The sequence below is a fragment of the Myxocyprinus asiaticus genome, chromosome 13 (assembly GCF_019703515.2).
Source record: "Myxocyprinus asiaticus isolate MX2 ecotype Aquarium Trade chromosome 13, UBuf_Myxa_2, whole genome shotgun sequence".
NCBI lineage: Eukaryota > Metazoa > Chordata > Actinopteri > Cypriniformes > Catostomidae > Myxocyprinus > Myxocyprinus asiaticus.
In genome coordinates, this window is record NC_059356.1 from 45,757,409 (window position 1) to 45,775,347 (window position 17,939).

General features: G+C 42.0%; 2 protein-coding genes across 9 annotated transcripts in view; both read right to left on the reverse strand.

Moving 5' to 3' along the window:
* LOC127450273 (butyrophilin subfamily 2 member A1-like) overlaps positions 1 to 13,817 on the reverse strand; it is a 36,694-nt gene extending 22,877 nt beyond the window's left edge. The window contains exons 1-3 of the mRNA XM_051714239.1: positions 13,695 to 13,817; positions 13,376 to 13,451; positions 74 to 424 (exon numbers count right to left, since the gene is read on the reverse strand). Of these exons, the coding sequence (XP_051570199.1) occupies positions 74 to 424; positions 13,376 to 13,433 (409 nt within the window). The 5' untranslated portion in view covers positions 13,434 to 13,451; positions 13,695 to 13,817. The remainder of the gene's footprint in view (positions 1 to 73; positions 425 to 13,375; positions 13,452 to 13,694) is intronic.
* The window catches only part of LOC127450223 (butyrophilin subfamily 2 member A2-like), a 145,373-nt gene that overhangs the window by 83,348 nt on the left and 44,086 nt on the right, over positions 1 to 17,939 (reverse strand). The gene's annotated exons all lie outside the window — the stretch shown is intronic.

A 17,939-nucleotide genomic window follows, 5' to 3' on the forward strand; every position in this document is an offset into this window, starting at 1 on the left:
CAAACAATATTATAGAACAGAATCAAATACAAAACATGTATCATAACTAAACTATCAATGCTGGTTTGCTTACCTTCAACTGTGACATTAAGAGTGATGTCATCATACCAGGATTTGGACTGAACGAAACACTTGTAAAGTCCTTCATCAGAGAGTTGGACGGTTGAGAGTTTGAGTGATGCGTTTCCTTTCTGTAGTTCTTGTTTGAACAGTTGTGTTCTCCCTCTGTAGGACTGACTCTGATATGTATTTCTGTCTTTATGATCCTCATAGAGATGCACTACTGAGTCTTGTAAATCGAGTCTAAACCACTCCACTCTCATGTCCTCAGCACTGGTGTCGGGTTTGATGGTACAGGGCAGAATCACATCTTCACCAGCTACAACAAGAACAGGATCAGTGGGTCCAACTACAATATACTGTTCTGTTAGAAGAGAAAGAAAAACTTGTCAAAACTTGTCCTAAAGGTGTAGTGTCTTCACCTCAGCATGCAGACAAGTTCAAACAAAAAATATGTCAAAAATTTTATCATTTACTAACCATTATGTCATCCCAAAATTTCCTTTTTGGGTAAACTATTCTGTTTGGTGTACTCAGTATTTTTATTTTGCACTGGCATGATGTGGACTGCTACTGACAGTTACCTGTTTTCATTTATCAATGCAATTGAGAAAATATGCTCTTTGCAGTCAGCCATGATTAACGTATTCTGTGAACAAAAGTATTAAATAACAGGCAAGTTGCAATATATAGTAATTTACATCCAGCTGGTCATGCGATCACAACATGACGACCCTTAAAATAAACCCTGTGTTAAAATAAAACAGCTTTTACTGGGCTACTGTTATGACTGCATTCTGCATTCGAGTCATCATGATATCAAAAAATATTTCACAAAAGTGCCATTATTATTTTTTATGTGTAAAACTATTTTACACATTGTCATCGAGGGGGGAAAAAATAGTAAGCGCACCTTTATATCAGAAGAGGCACAAAACTGACTTATAGATTTAAGAATTTTCTCCTCATTAAATCTCTTGTGTTTTTAGTGACAATCCTGCAGCAGATACAACACAAGACACACACCTTTCTTAAAAATCACTCTTCCTCATTCCACTTCTTTCCTCTGGATGACATCCAACATCTATTTACATCTCTGAAAGTCTGATGCGACATTTCTATGTTTCATATTGTCAATGAAATAATCTCTCTTTACACATGTAAGGGAAGACCAAGTACAGTTGGAACACTTTTTGCTGTACTGCACAAATACAGAGCAGAATAAACATGCATTTTGTTCACATTAGATACCTTTATCCATCTACTAACAAAATAAATGCCACAAACCTGCATACATTGCTCCTATTGTAAACCTATTTTCTACAATTAGTGTTTGAAGACAAGGTGCACTTTTGTTTCAGTTGTACCCATGTCTGGTACAGTTGGTACAATACCATAGAACATTTGAAACACTAACAACAGTTAACACTAAAATGTAAAATACCTTTAAAAAGATACCATTCTACAGGAATATTTTATTTCAGTTGTTCTTTTTATGCAAGGTAATGTAAACAATTGCTACAACATGGGGAATTTTGTATTCCTGGGCCACACTCCTAATGAACTGTTCTCTCTCAATGACAGCTTTTGATGCCCTGTCTAAAATATCTTCCGGACTCAGGGGTCTGACTCTAAGTGTGGTTCGCTTGCAGCCTGTGGTTCGTGCATTGTGAACAAAAAGCGATCCAGGCTCTCTTGATATATCTCGTTCGCGTAATGCCAAACATGTTTGATCCTGACAGGTTGCAGTAATCAGGAAACAACAACGCGAGTTTGGGAGAGATGTGACGAGCAGCATTGTTCTGTTTCTATGGAGATGACAGAGTGAGAAACATATTAAAACTTGTAAAATCCACACAAAAGTTTTTCTTCAGTGTTCTGTGCAAATGAAGATTCAAGGGTTTAACCGAACTGGCTTGGAATGCAACATTAATGTTAAGAAATTACAACAGGAAAATATTACTACTGTATTCTATGAATTAAAATAAGCCAAGGCTGTCAGTGGATTAAACATTAATTGTGATTAATAATCTTATTAATCATATTTCTTGTTGTTAATACAACTAATCTACCGCGATTGAATAAGTAACAAACCAGACTGTGAGACAGACATACGTAGGATCCATATGCAGGTTTAATAGAGTGATCAAGCAGGCAAAAGATAACAGTCGAGTTGACCAGAAAACAGTCCAGCAAGGCAGACAAACACAAAATGGGGAAAAACAGAGGCAAAAATCCAAAACAGGAATAAACGCTCAGAATTGCAGACTAAGAAAGAACTGGCAAGACTTCGCACAGAATGGCAGAACCCCAGGGCTTAAATACACAGATAATGAGCAATAATTAACAGATGTGAGAGATAGAGGCTGGAGGCAATGCATGGTGGGGGTTGTAGTCCAGTGAGGGATTAGTATTTAGGGGATGAGGATCGTGTGAACTTGCTAGGAGACAGCAGATGATGTGACAGAGTGTTGAATTTTGCCTCTAAATACAGTCATTTTTTATATTACAATTAAATGCATTCAGTTCTGCTGTATTACTTTACTCTTTCAATGTATAAAACAATATGTAACAGTACAAATCCCATAATATTAATGCTAAAGATCAATAAAAGACATTTTATTGAACATAGACACCTGTACTCATGCTTCTTATTTGTTTTAAGAGCATTAAACATGTTTAATTAATCTCTTAAATTAATATGCAGAACTATTTGTACACTTTAACATTAAATACAGCCATAATAATAATAATTAAAATCAATTTTATATTTTTAAAGTGGGCTGGATTAGATGAACGATACAGAGTGTGAATGCAAAAAGGACTGAGACCCTGTAACAGGTCAAGTGGACCAAAAAGAGATTTGAGCCCACTTTCAAGGTACCAGACAGTGTGAATGCAAAGAGAACTAGGTCCTTTTTCACTCTGTCCACTTTGTGGTCCACTTAAAGTGGTCTGAGTCTGGTTCTTTTAAAGAAGACTGAAGTATGAAAACACTTAAAAAAAAATTTGTCTTTACACATTGTCTGAATATGACTTGTACTCTTAGATGGCGGGACCTGACAGTATCGAATGCAATACGATTGTACTGCGGGTACAGTTGTTGCAGCGTGTTTCAACTGTACTCTGCTGACCACCCCGCATATTTCTCTAGATTCCATGATAACCTTATGGCACGCCATGTTATGAAATACAGTATGTCACTTTGTAAAGCACAGATTGAAGATGCAGCCATACATGGAAACCCAGTTCCCTATCTGTCAGCTCTCTACGACACTGTGTCGATGTCAGCTAATACTGAAGGCCACATAAACTTTGGAGGTCTGTAGACGACTTCTGATCTCAGATAAAAGGCCAATGAAAGTTGGCGAGTGGCATCTGCGCACTATGCGCCTCAGACATACCGGCATGACCGCAGCTGCTATGCAACTATTACATTCGGCCTACCACTTTGTGAGCTGAGTGGTCATGCTCATTGCGCCGAATCGCTTCCACTTTGTTCATAATCACCACTGACTAGATCTGATGGCATTCCCAATCGCTTCCACTTTGTTATAATACCACGTGCACTGAAGAGAACGCCCCTGGGCGCTTAGGCAGAAACAAGAGAGTATATTTTCTGAAAGAGTTTATAGCGGCACACACTCTTAAAGACGCGTCTTTTTAAAGATGCCTTTCCAATTGTGTGTTATTCCTGGTTGCGGTCGTTATCTCTCAACTTCGGATGGTCATGATCGCTGTCTTTCATGTCTGAGCGCGACCCACATAGAGGCAGCGTTCGTGGATGGTTCATGTTCTCACATCGAGAACATGACCATGGCAACATTGCTGTCGCAGCTTGCTTTAGTAAAAAAACCTCGGTCCTTCTACCTACGGGTTTGAGGCCAGCGCGGCTAGCACTGGGGGCGATTTGGGGACCCCAATGGGATTGTCTCCACCGGGTATCCCCCCGAGGACCTCCCATTCCCCAGCACGCTTGTCTGCCCTGGTAGGGGTTCCGGATGAGACCGCCGGCTTGATCTTACGGCGAGTCTGGCCTCTTGTTCAGAGCCCGCGAAGATGATGAGCTCTCGAGCGCAGCATCGGAGAGCAGGCTTGTCCAGTCGGATGCAGAAGCCTCAGCTGGGCTCCCCACTTCGGGGACGATTGTCCAGTTACAGGCTGATGCAGAGATGACAGACATGCTTTCCCAGGCGGCCGCGAGCGTCGGGCTAGAGTGGAACCCTCCACTCTCCCCTGAACCCTCGTGGCTTGATGATTGGTTCCTGGGCTCGCGGCGCTGCTCAAAGCAGCCACGCTCCGCTCCAGAGCCTTTCTTCCCGGAAGTGCACGAGGAGCTGACAAAATCGTGGGCTGGCACCATTTACTGCCCGGTCCCGATTCCTCAGTTCCCCCGCCCTCACTACCCTTGATGGTGGGGAGGGCATGGGCAGTACGGCGATTCCCCTGGTGGATAAGGCGCTCACGGTGCACCTATGCCCGCAGAGCGCCGCCACCTGGCGCGGACACCCAAAGCTCCTGTCCAAGCCGTGTAGGTTCACGTCGTCCCTGACGGCCAAAGCCTACAGTGCTGTTGCACACGCCATGGCTCTCCTGCAGGTCCACCAAGCCAAGGCGCTAAAAGAACTGCACGAGAGTAGTTCCGCCCCAGATCCGATGCAGGAACTGCGCTCGGTGACCGACCTCACTCTCTGAACGACGAAGGTCACGGCGTGGTCTCTCGGGTGGTTGATGTCCAAAGTAGTGGCTCAAGATCCCATACCCCATCTTCTCGTCACCAAGGGCGTCCCCCTGCGGTGACTGCACCGGCTCCGCCTCAGCCCACCCCTTCGGCCCGGCCCTGGCATGGAGCCCACCGCAGGAAGCAGACGCCACCCGTCTCACAGTTGGCCGCTAAGAACCCACGGAGGTCATCAAAGCACCCCTGAGACGAGCGACCCAGGGTCGAAGAAACCCACTGATCTGGTGCTGGTAAGAAGACCACTCCATCCCCCAGTGGAGGGCCGGGTGGAGAATCTTTTGTTGCCTTTTTGTTTGATTTCGCCGCTTGCCCAATTGGCTGCAGTACCCAACAGTTCAGCAAAAGAGCGGTTTCCTTCTTCCATTGGTCACATACCCAGTGTGCACGGTCATCATCATGACTATCGTCCATGGGTTTTTTCTTGCAGGATTGGCACTCCAGCGGTGGTCTTCCCTCCCCTGAGTGCCCAGCTGTGGCACACATCTGCCCCGATGTGACAGTCTCCATGGGACATGAGGACAGGCCTCTTCCTCCCCCATCCCAGGCTGTTCCAAGGGTGGTCACAAGGATCCAGATTAGTGCTTCGATGTCCCTAGACTCAGCACGGCCACGACGTGGTGTGGCACCTCGAGCTCCGCCACGCCACGAGGCCCAACCTGTCAGTACGTCCAACGACATTGTCCCCTTGGTCCCCCTTGTGCGGAACTTGGATGTGTGGCTTGCACTTTCTAATCCGTCGCGATGGCTGGTCCAGACCGTCCGACTCGGCTACACGATTCAGTTCGCCAGGCACCCGCCCAGGTTCAGCGGTATCCACTTCACCTTGGTGAAGGACGAGTTCGCTACCCTCCTATGGAAGGGCATGATATAATCTGTCCCTCCGGCCAAGATGAAGAAGGGGTTTTACAGCCCCTACTTCATCTTACCAAAAAAAAGGCAGTGGGTTGCGGCCAATCTTGGACCTGCGAGTACTGAACCGGGCTTTACACAGACTCCCGTTCAAGATGCTGATGCAAAAACGCATTCTGGCGAGCGTCTGGCATCAAGATTGGTTCGCGGCGGTAGACCTGAAGGACGTGCACTTCCACATCTCGATTCTACCTCGACACAGACCCTTCCTGCGGTTTGCATTTGAGGGTCAGGCATATCAGTACAAAGTCCTCCCTTTTGGCCTGTCCTTGTCTCCTCGCGTCTTCACAAAGGTCGCAGAGGCAGCCCTTGCCCAGTTAAGGGAAGTGGGCATTCGCATTCTCAACTATCTCGATGATTGGCTAATCCTAGCTCACTCTCGGGACATGTTGTGGGCACACAGGGAATTGGTGCTCTCACACCTCAGTCGATTAGGGCTTCCGGTCAACTAGGAAAAGAGCACAGCTCCGCCTGGCTTCAGTGGCATCGCGGTCCACGGTTTGCAGTTGGACACAGTCTCTCTGACAGCTGCACCTCGCAGTTGTGTGCGCCAATTCGGTGCTCGCCCTGCTTGGAGGAGTTTGGCCATTGGTACCAGCGGTTTCACAGCAACGTGTTCAGAGGCTTCTGGGACATATGACAACCTCAGCTGTGGCCATCCCACTCAGGTTGATGCATATGTCAGACCGCTTCAAGCGCTGGTCTGCACTCTCGAGTCCTGTGATGGTCATAGCACTCGCCCGACACATCGCGTGGTCATCACTCTGGTAGCTCAGCAGTCACTTCAAGTCGCTTGCACCGACCACTCGCATCCACGGGCAATATTCCTCTAGAACAGCTCTACAGGCGGATCGTGCTATCACGGCAGACGCTCTAAACGGCCTCAGGCGCTGTTTGCAACGGACACACAGCCGCCGGCTTGTGGACGGTTCCACGACTGCATTGGCACTGTCGATTCAGACAGGCACAGGTGGACGTGTTCGCCTCCCAAGAATCCTCCCACTGCCCGCTCTGGTATACCCTGATCGAGGCCCCCCTCAGCATAGACGCGCTGGCACACAGCTGGCCCCCTGGCCTGCACAAATATGTGTTTCCCCCAGTGAGCCTACTTGCACAGACTCTGTGCAAGGTCAGGGAGGACTAGGAGCAGGTCGTCCTGGTAGCACCCTACTGGCCCACCCAGACGTGGTTCTTGATCCTCACGCTCCTCGCGTTCAGCCAGTTGTTGCGTTTCGTATAGGGACTCCTAGTGTCACTACATCGACACAACGTCGAGTGAGTGACAGATAGGGAACATCCTGGTTACTTGCATAACCTCCGTTCCCTGATGGAGGGAATGAGACGTTGTGTCCCTCCTGCCTCAACGCTGAACTGCCCTCTGAAATGGCCAGACCTTGTCTCGGCTCCTCAGCATAAAACCTGAATGAGTGGTTGCATACCAGCTCCTTTTATACAAGTATGTCCGGGGAGTGGCATGCAAGTAACACTCGCCAATTTTCACTGGCCTTTTATCAAAGACCAGAGGTGTCTCGGGCTCCCAAGAGTGACCCCTAGTGTCACTACATCGACACAATGTCTCATTCCCTCCATCAGGGAACGGAGGTTACGCAAGTAACCAGGACATTTTACAGTCATAAAAGAACAAGAAGTTATTCAATGTGAAAGGGAGATGGTGAAGTGAAAGGCATCCCTGACTTTGTCTGTTCCCTTTCAAGTCTGTCACTTCAACATTACGCTGACGCTAGGGGTTACTCCAATCTCACTCTGAACACTATACCATCACGCCTATTTCACTGGCAGATGAAGTTCAGTGCTCCGCCCCCGTACTTTGCACGAGTGTTTAAGGAGTCCGAATTCATCATAACCTCAGAACTTCTCCTTCAGAGTCGAGACGCTTCTCACCTGAAGCACACGCCTTCTCTTCGATCATCACGAGAAAGAAGCACTTTTCAGCAGACCAACACCGCTTAAGCGGACCACCACCTAGTCCACATCCCAGGAGGAAAACACCTCATGGCCAGAAGCATTCCTGACTGTCATGATCAAGTGAAGAGGAAGTCAGAGCTCCTCCTTGCAAGTCTGGCCCAGAAGATGGCTCAGGTTTCATCTAGTCTCCCAACCGGTTGCTGGGAGCGAGTCAGCGATGTTCAAAATGTGTGTTTTTCAAATGTTCAAATAAAAGATTTGCACCTCGCAGCCAAGTTGGCATGGTACAAACATACACAATCACAAAAGTGCTCATTTCCTCATCACTGTCTCTTCAGTATTGTAAACGGCTGCTCCCCTCATTACACACTGGCACCCCCAGAGCATTTCCTAGTGGATTTTGATTATGTTAGAGTACGGTTACACACTGCAGTTAGTGAGGCAGCTGCCTCGCTTCAACAGCATTCTGTCCTCCATAGATTCTGTGCAGGAAGCACCCATTCTGTGCTCCGAGGTAGAACATTTCCTCACAAAAGATGCAATAAAGATCGTTCCCCTGTGCAATGCACACAGAGGATTTTACAGCCATTGCTTTCTCGTTCCGAAGAAACAGGCTCTTGTCAAGTTTCTGTTCAGAATGATTATGCAGAAACAACACTCTCACATGATCAAGTGCTCAACTGGTTTATGTCCCTAGACCTGAAAGACACTTAATTTCATGTACAGATTACTCCTCATTGCAGGCCATTCTTGAGATTAGCCTTTCAGCTTGTCCCTAGCACCTCACCCATTCACGAAATATGTAGATGCAGCGCTCATTCGCATATTAAACTACCTGGAAAACTGGCTTATTTTAGCACGGAGGCAGATTTGCGATCACAGGGACTTTCTGCTTGCTCATTTGCAGCGCTTGGGATTTCAAGTCAATTGGGCAAAGAGCCGGCTCATGCCAGTGCATAACATCTCCTTCATGGGATTGGAGATTGACTCCCTTGCTATGAAGGCGCATCTCTCAGATGAGTGTGTTCTCTCTATTCTTTGTTGCTTGAATAAGTTCAAGTTAGGAAGTTTAGTCTCTCAGTAACTTCTTCAGAGGGCTTTGGGCCTAATGGCCGCATCAGCTGCAGTTACACTGCTGGGCCTGCTTCACATGAGAACACTTCAGCACTGGCTCTGTGCACGAGTACCATGGCGTGCGTGGCGTCATGGCTGCGCATTCAGGTGACGCAAAGTTGCATGGCAATGCGTTACAACGGATGCGTCCAAGATGGGCTGGGGAGCCGTCGGCCGTCCAGCCTTTGACTCCTGGACAGGTGCAAGGCTAAACTGGCATATAAATTGCCTGGAATTACTGGCTGTCATTCTGGCACTGAGAGCATTTAAACGAGAACTCCAGTACAAACATGTGATGATCCGGTCAAACAACTCGTCAGTGATGGCGTGCATAAATTACCAAGGCGGTGTTCACTCACGTGCTATGATGTGCTTGGCGCGACGCCTCCTCCTGTGGTGTTGAACACACCTCAGGTCGATTCGTGCAGTGCACATTCCAGGTCGCCTGAACTGTGGAGTGGATGCACTTTTGCCTGTTTGTGCTCTCGCCTATTTGCACTACATTTTCTCCACTATCTCCCTCCACTAAGTGAGTGTGGTTGAAATTGTCATTTATGTCAGCATTTGCTCTATGTGTTTTGGAACTTTGGCTCCGACTAGTTGGTCTGGCCCTGTTATCTGGTTGTGAGTGTTTTTCCCCTGGTGGGACATATCCATTGTATTTTGAGCAGTCTTCTTTCTCCACCTGCTGACTATGCCTTTGCTGGCGTCGGGAATTCTTTCCCTTCTATTATTAACATTATCCTCAGTGGCAAGAAGTTAATAAATGTTTATGTAGTCTCGGTTTCAGCCTGGTGACTGTATTTATTTCCCGTACTTTCCCCATTTATTATGTGGGAACAGTCTTACTGTGCTTTGTACTACCAACCTTGTTAATAGGTGCAGCCTACATCAGCATTCTGGCATAATGATATAACGGCCCCTAGCATCAGCTTACGATGTAACGTCGAAGTGACCGATTTGAAAGGGAACGTCTAGGTTACTATTGTAACCCTGGTTCCCTGAAAGGAGGGAACGAGACTGCTAACCCTAACTAACCCTAACCCTAACCCACCCTAACCCTAACCCTAACCCTAACCCTGTAAGCTGGCCATAATACTGATTTTCTCTGAAAAGTTGCTGAGCATCGTTTCACCTCTTCAGATGAACATCCTAAGTTTATGATGAATTCGGTCTCCTAATATACTCACGCTTTGTGTGCAAAGTACGTCATGGGTCAGGTGTGATGCGCACGCAAATTATTTAATGTGTTCCAACTGTCCCTCTGTTCCAAATGTGCTCGGACTGCCCCTACTGATACACACTGCTGACTGGCTGAACGAGAGGAGGAGGAGACCTGTCGTTTGTTCAATTAGTCAATCTCGTTCAACAAGACAAGGGGCCAGATTAACTATGAAAAGTATAAAAGTGACTGATGACCACGCATTTCAATGACACATGAATGTTGTTGAACATATTTTTTTTAGGCTAGTATTGTTGTCTCTTTTGTATAGATTCATTAAATAGTTCTCAGCAGTTCACAATATGATAGATATGCTTTGTTGTCATTTGTGGGGAAACGCTTATGATGCTTATACACTTTGCAGTGCTGAAGTCTCTTAAACTAATTCGGACTGTCAGCATCCTACCTCCTGTAATTTGTTTCCATGCCTCTAGAGGTCCCCTGTGTTCTCCTCTACCTTAGTTCTTCCTCGGGTGGCCTTGTTAGCGTTACCCAGCTCACCTGTGCCTTGTTTCCCCCAGTGTATTTAAGTTGTGTGTTTTTCCCTTGGTTCCTCACTCGGTTTTTGAGTCTCTGCCCTGTGTTTCCTGCCTTGTCTCGCTAAAGGCTCTCTAGCTACCCCAAGTAAGATATCCTGAGTTCCTTTCACTGATTGTAATTGTTCACTGGCTTTGTTTTCTCCCCTCGTGGAGTTTTATTTTCTCCTTTGGTTTTGCCCATTGTTTTTTTTTCTTGTTTATGTGGTTTATACCTCGGTCCGAGAAGAACTTTTGTTGATTCATTTTTGCAAGGACTTTTTTTTTAAATAAATCTACATCTCCTGGAATACTGCCTTAAGTGTTTCATTTAGGTCCAACATTACCACTCCCATGGCTCAGTGGTAGGTCTCTTAACTGCAACACCAGCGACCCAGGTTCTAGCTCAGCTTGTGACACGGACAGAATTAGGTTTATATGGGGACATGGGGTAATGTAATAATTACCAGAGCTCCTCAGTGGTTTTAGATTTTACTGGTGTTTCCAAGCCGGTAAATATAACAGTGTGTTTTACCTATGATAAAACACCCTGTAAAAATTACCCCTGGTAATACTGATGCTGTGCGAATCGACTTGCTAGTAAAATGCCGCTGCAACAGGTTAAAGCGGGAAATGGCTGAGCAGTCAACGTAAGTTTAAATATCATAAATGAACTTAAATCAACATAAACACAAACACATAGACATACACACACACACGTGTGTGTCTCTCTCGAACTGGCGCCTCCGGCTCGTCATTATCCCCCTCCCTGCTGATTAGCCCAGTTCAGGGCCAGGCATGTGTCCTCATGGCCCGGCCCTGCCCTCCTCCTCGTCACAGCCAGTAAATCTGCACTTTCCAGTCTGAGCACTTTAAGTATCACTGTTTCTAAAATTCTCATAGTGTCTGAAGTTTATGTTGGTCATGAGAAGACGGCAGAAAATGCAAGATATGCCCTTCACAACTTCAGAAAAAACTGGCTTATTGCATTTGAACTGATGCATGTTTTTCCACAAGCAATTTATGCTGTCATGCACATTTTTATTTATTAATTGGCTTTCCCCCTAGATTTTTTCTTTCTTTTTGCGCTCCATTAACCAACATCTCATGGAGTTTTAGGTTTCTGACCACAGTAACCTTTGGTTTGCTCACTGGGGGCCTAAAAGCTAATAAATTTATTTTATGATTTCCAATGATGATTTTTAATGAAAATGTTAAATGGAAATTTAGAGTTCTAAGACATTCTACAACTTGATTTTAGGTACCAAAGCTTTGAAGCAAAAAAAGAAAAAAGTCACATAAAGGCAGCATAAAAGTAATCCATATGTCAGTGGTTAAATCCATATCTTCAGAAGCAATATGATAGGTGTGGGTGAGAAACAGATCAATATTTATGTCCTTTTTCCTATAAATTCTTTTCCAAGCCGAGCAGATGGTGATTTTCACTGAGAATGCAAATAGCCAAAAACACAGGAGAATGTGAAAGTGGAGATTTATATTAAAAAAGGAGTTACCTTTTGGTCTGTTCTCACCCAAAATCGACTGGATCACTTCAGAAGACATTTATTAAACCACTAGAGTCATTTGAATTACTTTTATTCTGTTTTCATGTCTTTTGTAACTTCAAAGTTTAATACCTGTTGACTTGCATTTTATGGACTTAAGAGCTCAGATATTCTTCTCAAAATCTTTGTGTTCAGCAGAAGAAAGTCATACACATCTGGGATGTCATGATGATGAGTAAATGATGAAAGAATTTTCATTTTGGTGTGAACTATCCCTTTAAATTGAAACAATTTAACAAATATTTAAACATGAAGCTTTAAAGTTTAAATGTTTTAGCCTATAAAGCATTTATTTTTGGTTTGCATTCTGCAAGTAGTTAATAGTGAGGCAAACTTATGTGTAAATATTTCTGATTAGGTTAGCATAATTATCGTCTGTCATTAGCATGCAGCGGTAAAATGCAGCTTCTTTGGCATAGATAGATGACATTAAAGTGCGTTCCAATAACCAATATTTTTGAGGCCTACACCCTTCAACCTTCCAAAGCTCTCACTCTGGAGGGTAAAGCCTTCGAAGGGATTAGAGAACAGGTGAGCACTTGAGAATGGAGCATGATGAACATGCATGTCAGATACGTGACACGGAAGTGCACCCATCACTTGTAAACAATTAAGCAGGTCCGACAAATTTAGTATAAAATACCAGTACTCACATTCACTAAGTATATTTACAAAATAGACTAATCACAAAATATATTACAAAATATAATTTAAAGAGCATGTTATTCGTAATCTTCCACATGCTTTTTGCTATTGTTGATTATTCATTTAAATGATGATATACGTGAAATTCCTGAAATTTGTATTATTCTTCATGCCCCACATCGGCCACCCCAATGAAAAACATCTGGACACACCACTGCTGTTTTGTCTTATGGTTCTTTTTTTAACTATACTTTTTAGAGCTTAACAGCTCCAGGTCACTATATGTTTTCACTGTATTGAGAAGAGCAGCATAAACTTGTTACCTAACATCTCCTTTTGTGTTTCATGAAAGAAATACGGGATTGGAACAACATGAGGATGAGTAAATGGTAAGAGATTTCATGTGTGGGTGAACTATTCTTTTAAATCAGACAGAGTCAATCTGTTCTGGAGATTTACAACAGAAAAACATTAAATAATTATAATTTTTCCCTTCATTATGCTACATCTCTTTAATGTATTTTTCATAACCCTGCACTAGAGACATACCCTTCCTAAAAAACACTCTTCCTTGTTTCACTCTTTTCTATATAAAACAGAAGCTCTGTCCTCCCCCACATCAGCTCTCCCATTTCCAACAACTGTTAATAATCTCTATTTAAAAATGCAAAAATATTACCTGATCTTGAATCTGTAAATCCACAGATAATCAGTAGAGTCGTATAAATGAACATCATCTCTGAAGGACACAAATGCTATAAAGAAAACAATTTTTTTACAATATTACCTTTGACTATTTCACACAGTCAACTTTGATCACTTTCTGTTAAAAGAAAACTGGTTAGTCTGGTGTTTAAAGTATTTAACATTAAAAATAATTACATTCAAGCTAAATGTTGAAAACATCTACCTGTCCTCAATTGACATTCATGCTTGACGTACACTGTTCAGGAAAAAGTCTTTCTCAACTTCTCAATCTCAATTAGTCCACAACTTACCTTAAACTCAGTGAGTGTTAATAATTGTGAGTCTCTGAATAAATTCTGTTTATATTACGTTCTTAAAAGAAAAACGTAAGAATCCAGCATTAGACCTGCCTGTTTAGTTTTACTATATCATTTCACAATCCGAAGTGATGTCACAGCCCCTCCCTTCTAGGTGATAAACAATGGGCTGAAACCATTCTCTGTGTGCTGTGGATGGCAGATTACTTTAAGAAAGTATTATTTACGGTGGCCCAGAGGTGCAGAACACAAAAAATGTGCAAAGAAAACAAAAGTTCACAACACAAATAAGTTAAGCCACAACACAATTAAAACAACACAACGCACCTGGGTAGGGTTGCACCAGCTGTGCGTAAGGTCTTACGTAAGTTGGGATGTAAAGTTCACACTAAGGGCTTAGTAACTACTAGTTAGTTTGTAACTAAGTCAGATCTTAATTTGGTTGCACCACCTGTTCTTAAGGCAAGACTTAACTAGTAGGTCATAAGCTCTCCATAAAGTAATGCGTAGTCACATATTATGATGTTTACCTGTATTTATCCAATAAGCAGCCTTCAAATTTGTACACAGAAGTGTTAAACAGCCATGAACTTCAGTTTGATCTTGTTCAAACCTTGTTTGCTTACGTAACTGTCAGCTGTAATTATATCCCCATTAAAATATGATACATAATAAAACAAGATTTGATAAATAGTGTATTTGCCCTGTGTAAATAACAATATATAGGAACTGGTATATAAAGTAAATAAGGGGTGATAGATAAATAAAAACTTATGCAACAGGCTGAAAAAAATAGTCATTTATTCATTTTAATATCTTATATACTGTATATTTTGAATGTGTTGAAACGAGGCGACGCACCCTGAAAACTGCCCCATTTGAACTGTTTCATGCTGAAGAGATGCTTAAAAGTATGTTTTTTTTCTCTCTCTCATAAATTGTTAAGTGTAAATATCAACATCATACTGTATGTCGAAATGATTGATGCCTGTCACTCAAAACCACTATGCCACATGACCTATAATTTGGAACAGAACTGACTTTGATTTTCAAGTATTTTTACATTTCAGCTGATATTTTTATTATATTTTATTTATACAGATTTTTAGATTGTTAGAGATAGATTTTTATTTATTTATTAATTTTTTTACTAAATTCAATTTCATAAGTCTTAAAATAATCAAATCTAAAATAAAATTTGGCAGCATGGCATACAATTAAATGGCAGTAGAGCAGTTAGAAGTAGGGATGTGCGAGACTAGTCGACTAGTCGACTAAACGGTTCTGATGCTGCTAGTCGACACTGGAATTACTAGTCGGTTAATATTTCCCCCATTAAACATTTACGTTTGGCTTCATATTTTTACAGAGGCTGCACTTAAATTACTGTCATATTAATGTTACATATTTTAAATAGAATTAATAGTACAAATATTATTTATAAAAGAGGATATCTGGAGCAGATACAGAGTTTAATTTCCCCATCAGGTTGCGCGTGCTTCTTCCCTCTCTCACTCGCGGCACACGCAGGAAAATGTCCTCTCACAAGACAAGCAAACCCAGCAAAGTAGTTATGAAATCACTTCAGTGGTGCGGGAATCGGCTTTCCAAATGTTTGAAAGTCCCTATGGATGTTTTCACATTTGAGTCTTCTTTACATCTGTGCATCTGTGCATTTTCTGCTGAGCGGCCTTTTTCAAGCGCAGGATAGACGCTTCAGGTGAGTCAAGTCTCGTGTTTCACAGGACAATGTCGACGGGTTAATTTTACTCATCAAAAAAATATGCTTTTGAGTAAGTAGCCTAGACTAACTGTTTAGACTAGGTATGCCATTTTTTTAATCTGCTGATTAAGAAGGCTATTTTCAACAGGTGCAGACTGCTTAACGTGTTAAACTATCTTTTATTCTGTGTACACGTCATGTTTAGAATACATTAGGTTTATTGTGGGCTGCATCACAGGCCTATTTTTTTTATCCTATAGCTGTTTTTTTTTTTTACATCATAACTGTTATTGGTTAACGTTCTTTACCGAACAGCTGTCATATTAGATCAATGGCTAATGCACCACTGCACGTCCTGAAATACGTCAGAGCATTTTTTTTCTCTCTCATAGATTTGGCTTAGTCTACCTGTTAATTATTTTCAACAATGTCCTGACTGTTTTAATATGTTAAGTAACTTTTACTTGGTGATTTCCGTTTAGAACAGGCTTTTAATGGTTGTTCCATTGATCCTGCACTATTCATTCAATTGTTTTCAATAAATATGTCTATTAAATATTCACTAATGTTGATTCAGTGAATGCGTGTTATGTTCTATATTTAATGTACAATGATCATAATTCAAGACGAGCATGTCGCAGATAAATGCCCCTTTTCAGTGGAATTTAGCATCGGAATAGATTAAGTATTTTAAATGGGTCGCAAACACACTTTTTTTTTTTTTTTTTTTTTACTGTTTTCTTTAGACTAGTCGACTTGTCGGTTACAAAACTTCCGTTTAAACAACAAATTAGTCGTAGTGCACATCCCTAGTTAGAAGTAGTTAGAAGTCAAAAGTGAACTAATTGTACAACTAAATATTAAACTGTTAATAATATTAGTAATACACCTTAATACTGTAATACCGTGGTAATTTTTGTGATGGTTACAGGGGTGGAAAGAGTACTGAAAAATCATACTCAAGTAGAAGTACTGTTACTTCGCAAAAAATGTAGTGTGAGTAGAGTAAAAGTAGCTGTCCTAAAAACTACTCAAGTAAGAGTAAAAGAGTAGCTCATTGAAAAGTACTCATGAGTAGTGTGTATTGAGTACCGAGTTGCAAAACCTATGCCCCATTATAATGAACACTGTATGGCAACTTTTAAAATACATCACTTATCTATGAAAAACACTACATGAATCTGATTCCAAAAAATAATAGGGAGACATGATAACAGAATAAAAAAGATTAAAAAGTTATTTTCAATACACTGATCACCATTTTAAATCGTAATGTATGAAACAATTTCATTAAAATCAGTTTATGTGTAGGGTCTAAACTTCCCTTAATGCAGACAGAGCGTTATTGTTGTGCATAAAACATGTTCAAAACAATGCTAAATAAGCAGGATCACTTGGCATGTTATGTCCTGCACAATAGAGGAGGCATGGGAAAAGTTGTTTGGTACAGGGGCTACATCACGCTTAAAAAGGAATAATTCACCCAAAAATGAAAATTCTCTCATCATTTACTCACCCTCATGACATCCTGGATGTGTATGACTTTCTTTCTTCAGAAGAACACAAATTAAGATTATTAGAAGAATAAAACACTCTTTTGGTTCATACAATGAAAGTGAATCTGTGCTAAAATATTGAAGCTCCACAAATCACATAAATCAGCATAAAAGTAATTTAATCCATGTGACTCCAGTGATTTAATCCATGTGTTCAGAAGAGATATGATAGATGTGGTGAGAAACAGATTTAATTCCTTATTTATTATTAATTCTCCTCACTGCTCAGTCAATCTTCACTTTAAATTTCACATTGTTCTTCTTGTGTTTTTGGTGATTCGCATTCTTCATGTATATCGCCACCTACTGGGCAGAGAGAAGAATTTCTAGCAAAAAAGGACTTAAATATCGATCTGTTTCTCATCCACACCTGTCATACCACTACTGAAGTCATGGATTTAAACCACTGGAGTTCAAAATTTTGACACCCATTCACTTACATTGTATGGACCTACAGAGCTGAAATATTCTTCTAAAAATCTTAATTTGTGTTCTTCTGAAGAAAGAAAGTCATACACATCTGGGATGGCATGAGAGTGAGTAAATGATGAGAGAATTTTCATTTTTGTGTGAATTATTTCTTAAGTAGCACATGGGGGGCCACATTGAACTCCTTTTGAGATACAGTGTTCAACATTGATTTAGTTCTTGTATCTTTCAAGCCCAGAAATAGTTGTGTTCTCATTCTTATGCATGATGTCCTCACCAAGATGGGCATTGGCGGAATTATAAAGTGTATTTGATCGTTTAGGCGCAGTAGCGCTCAAATATTAGCCGCCTGCCAATCAAACAGCACGCGCCTGTCAATCAAACAGCGTGCAGCTGCAGACATCAGGAAATAAAAAGTCAATCTTTTATATTTCATCTAGATCAACCAACCAGTAGTGCTCTTGCCATCGCAATCGTTGTAATGAACACCCCTGTTCTAGATGTATAACATAGAATATAGAAAATTACTCA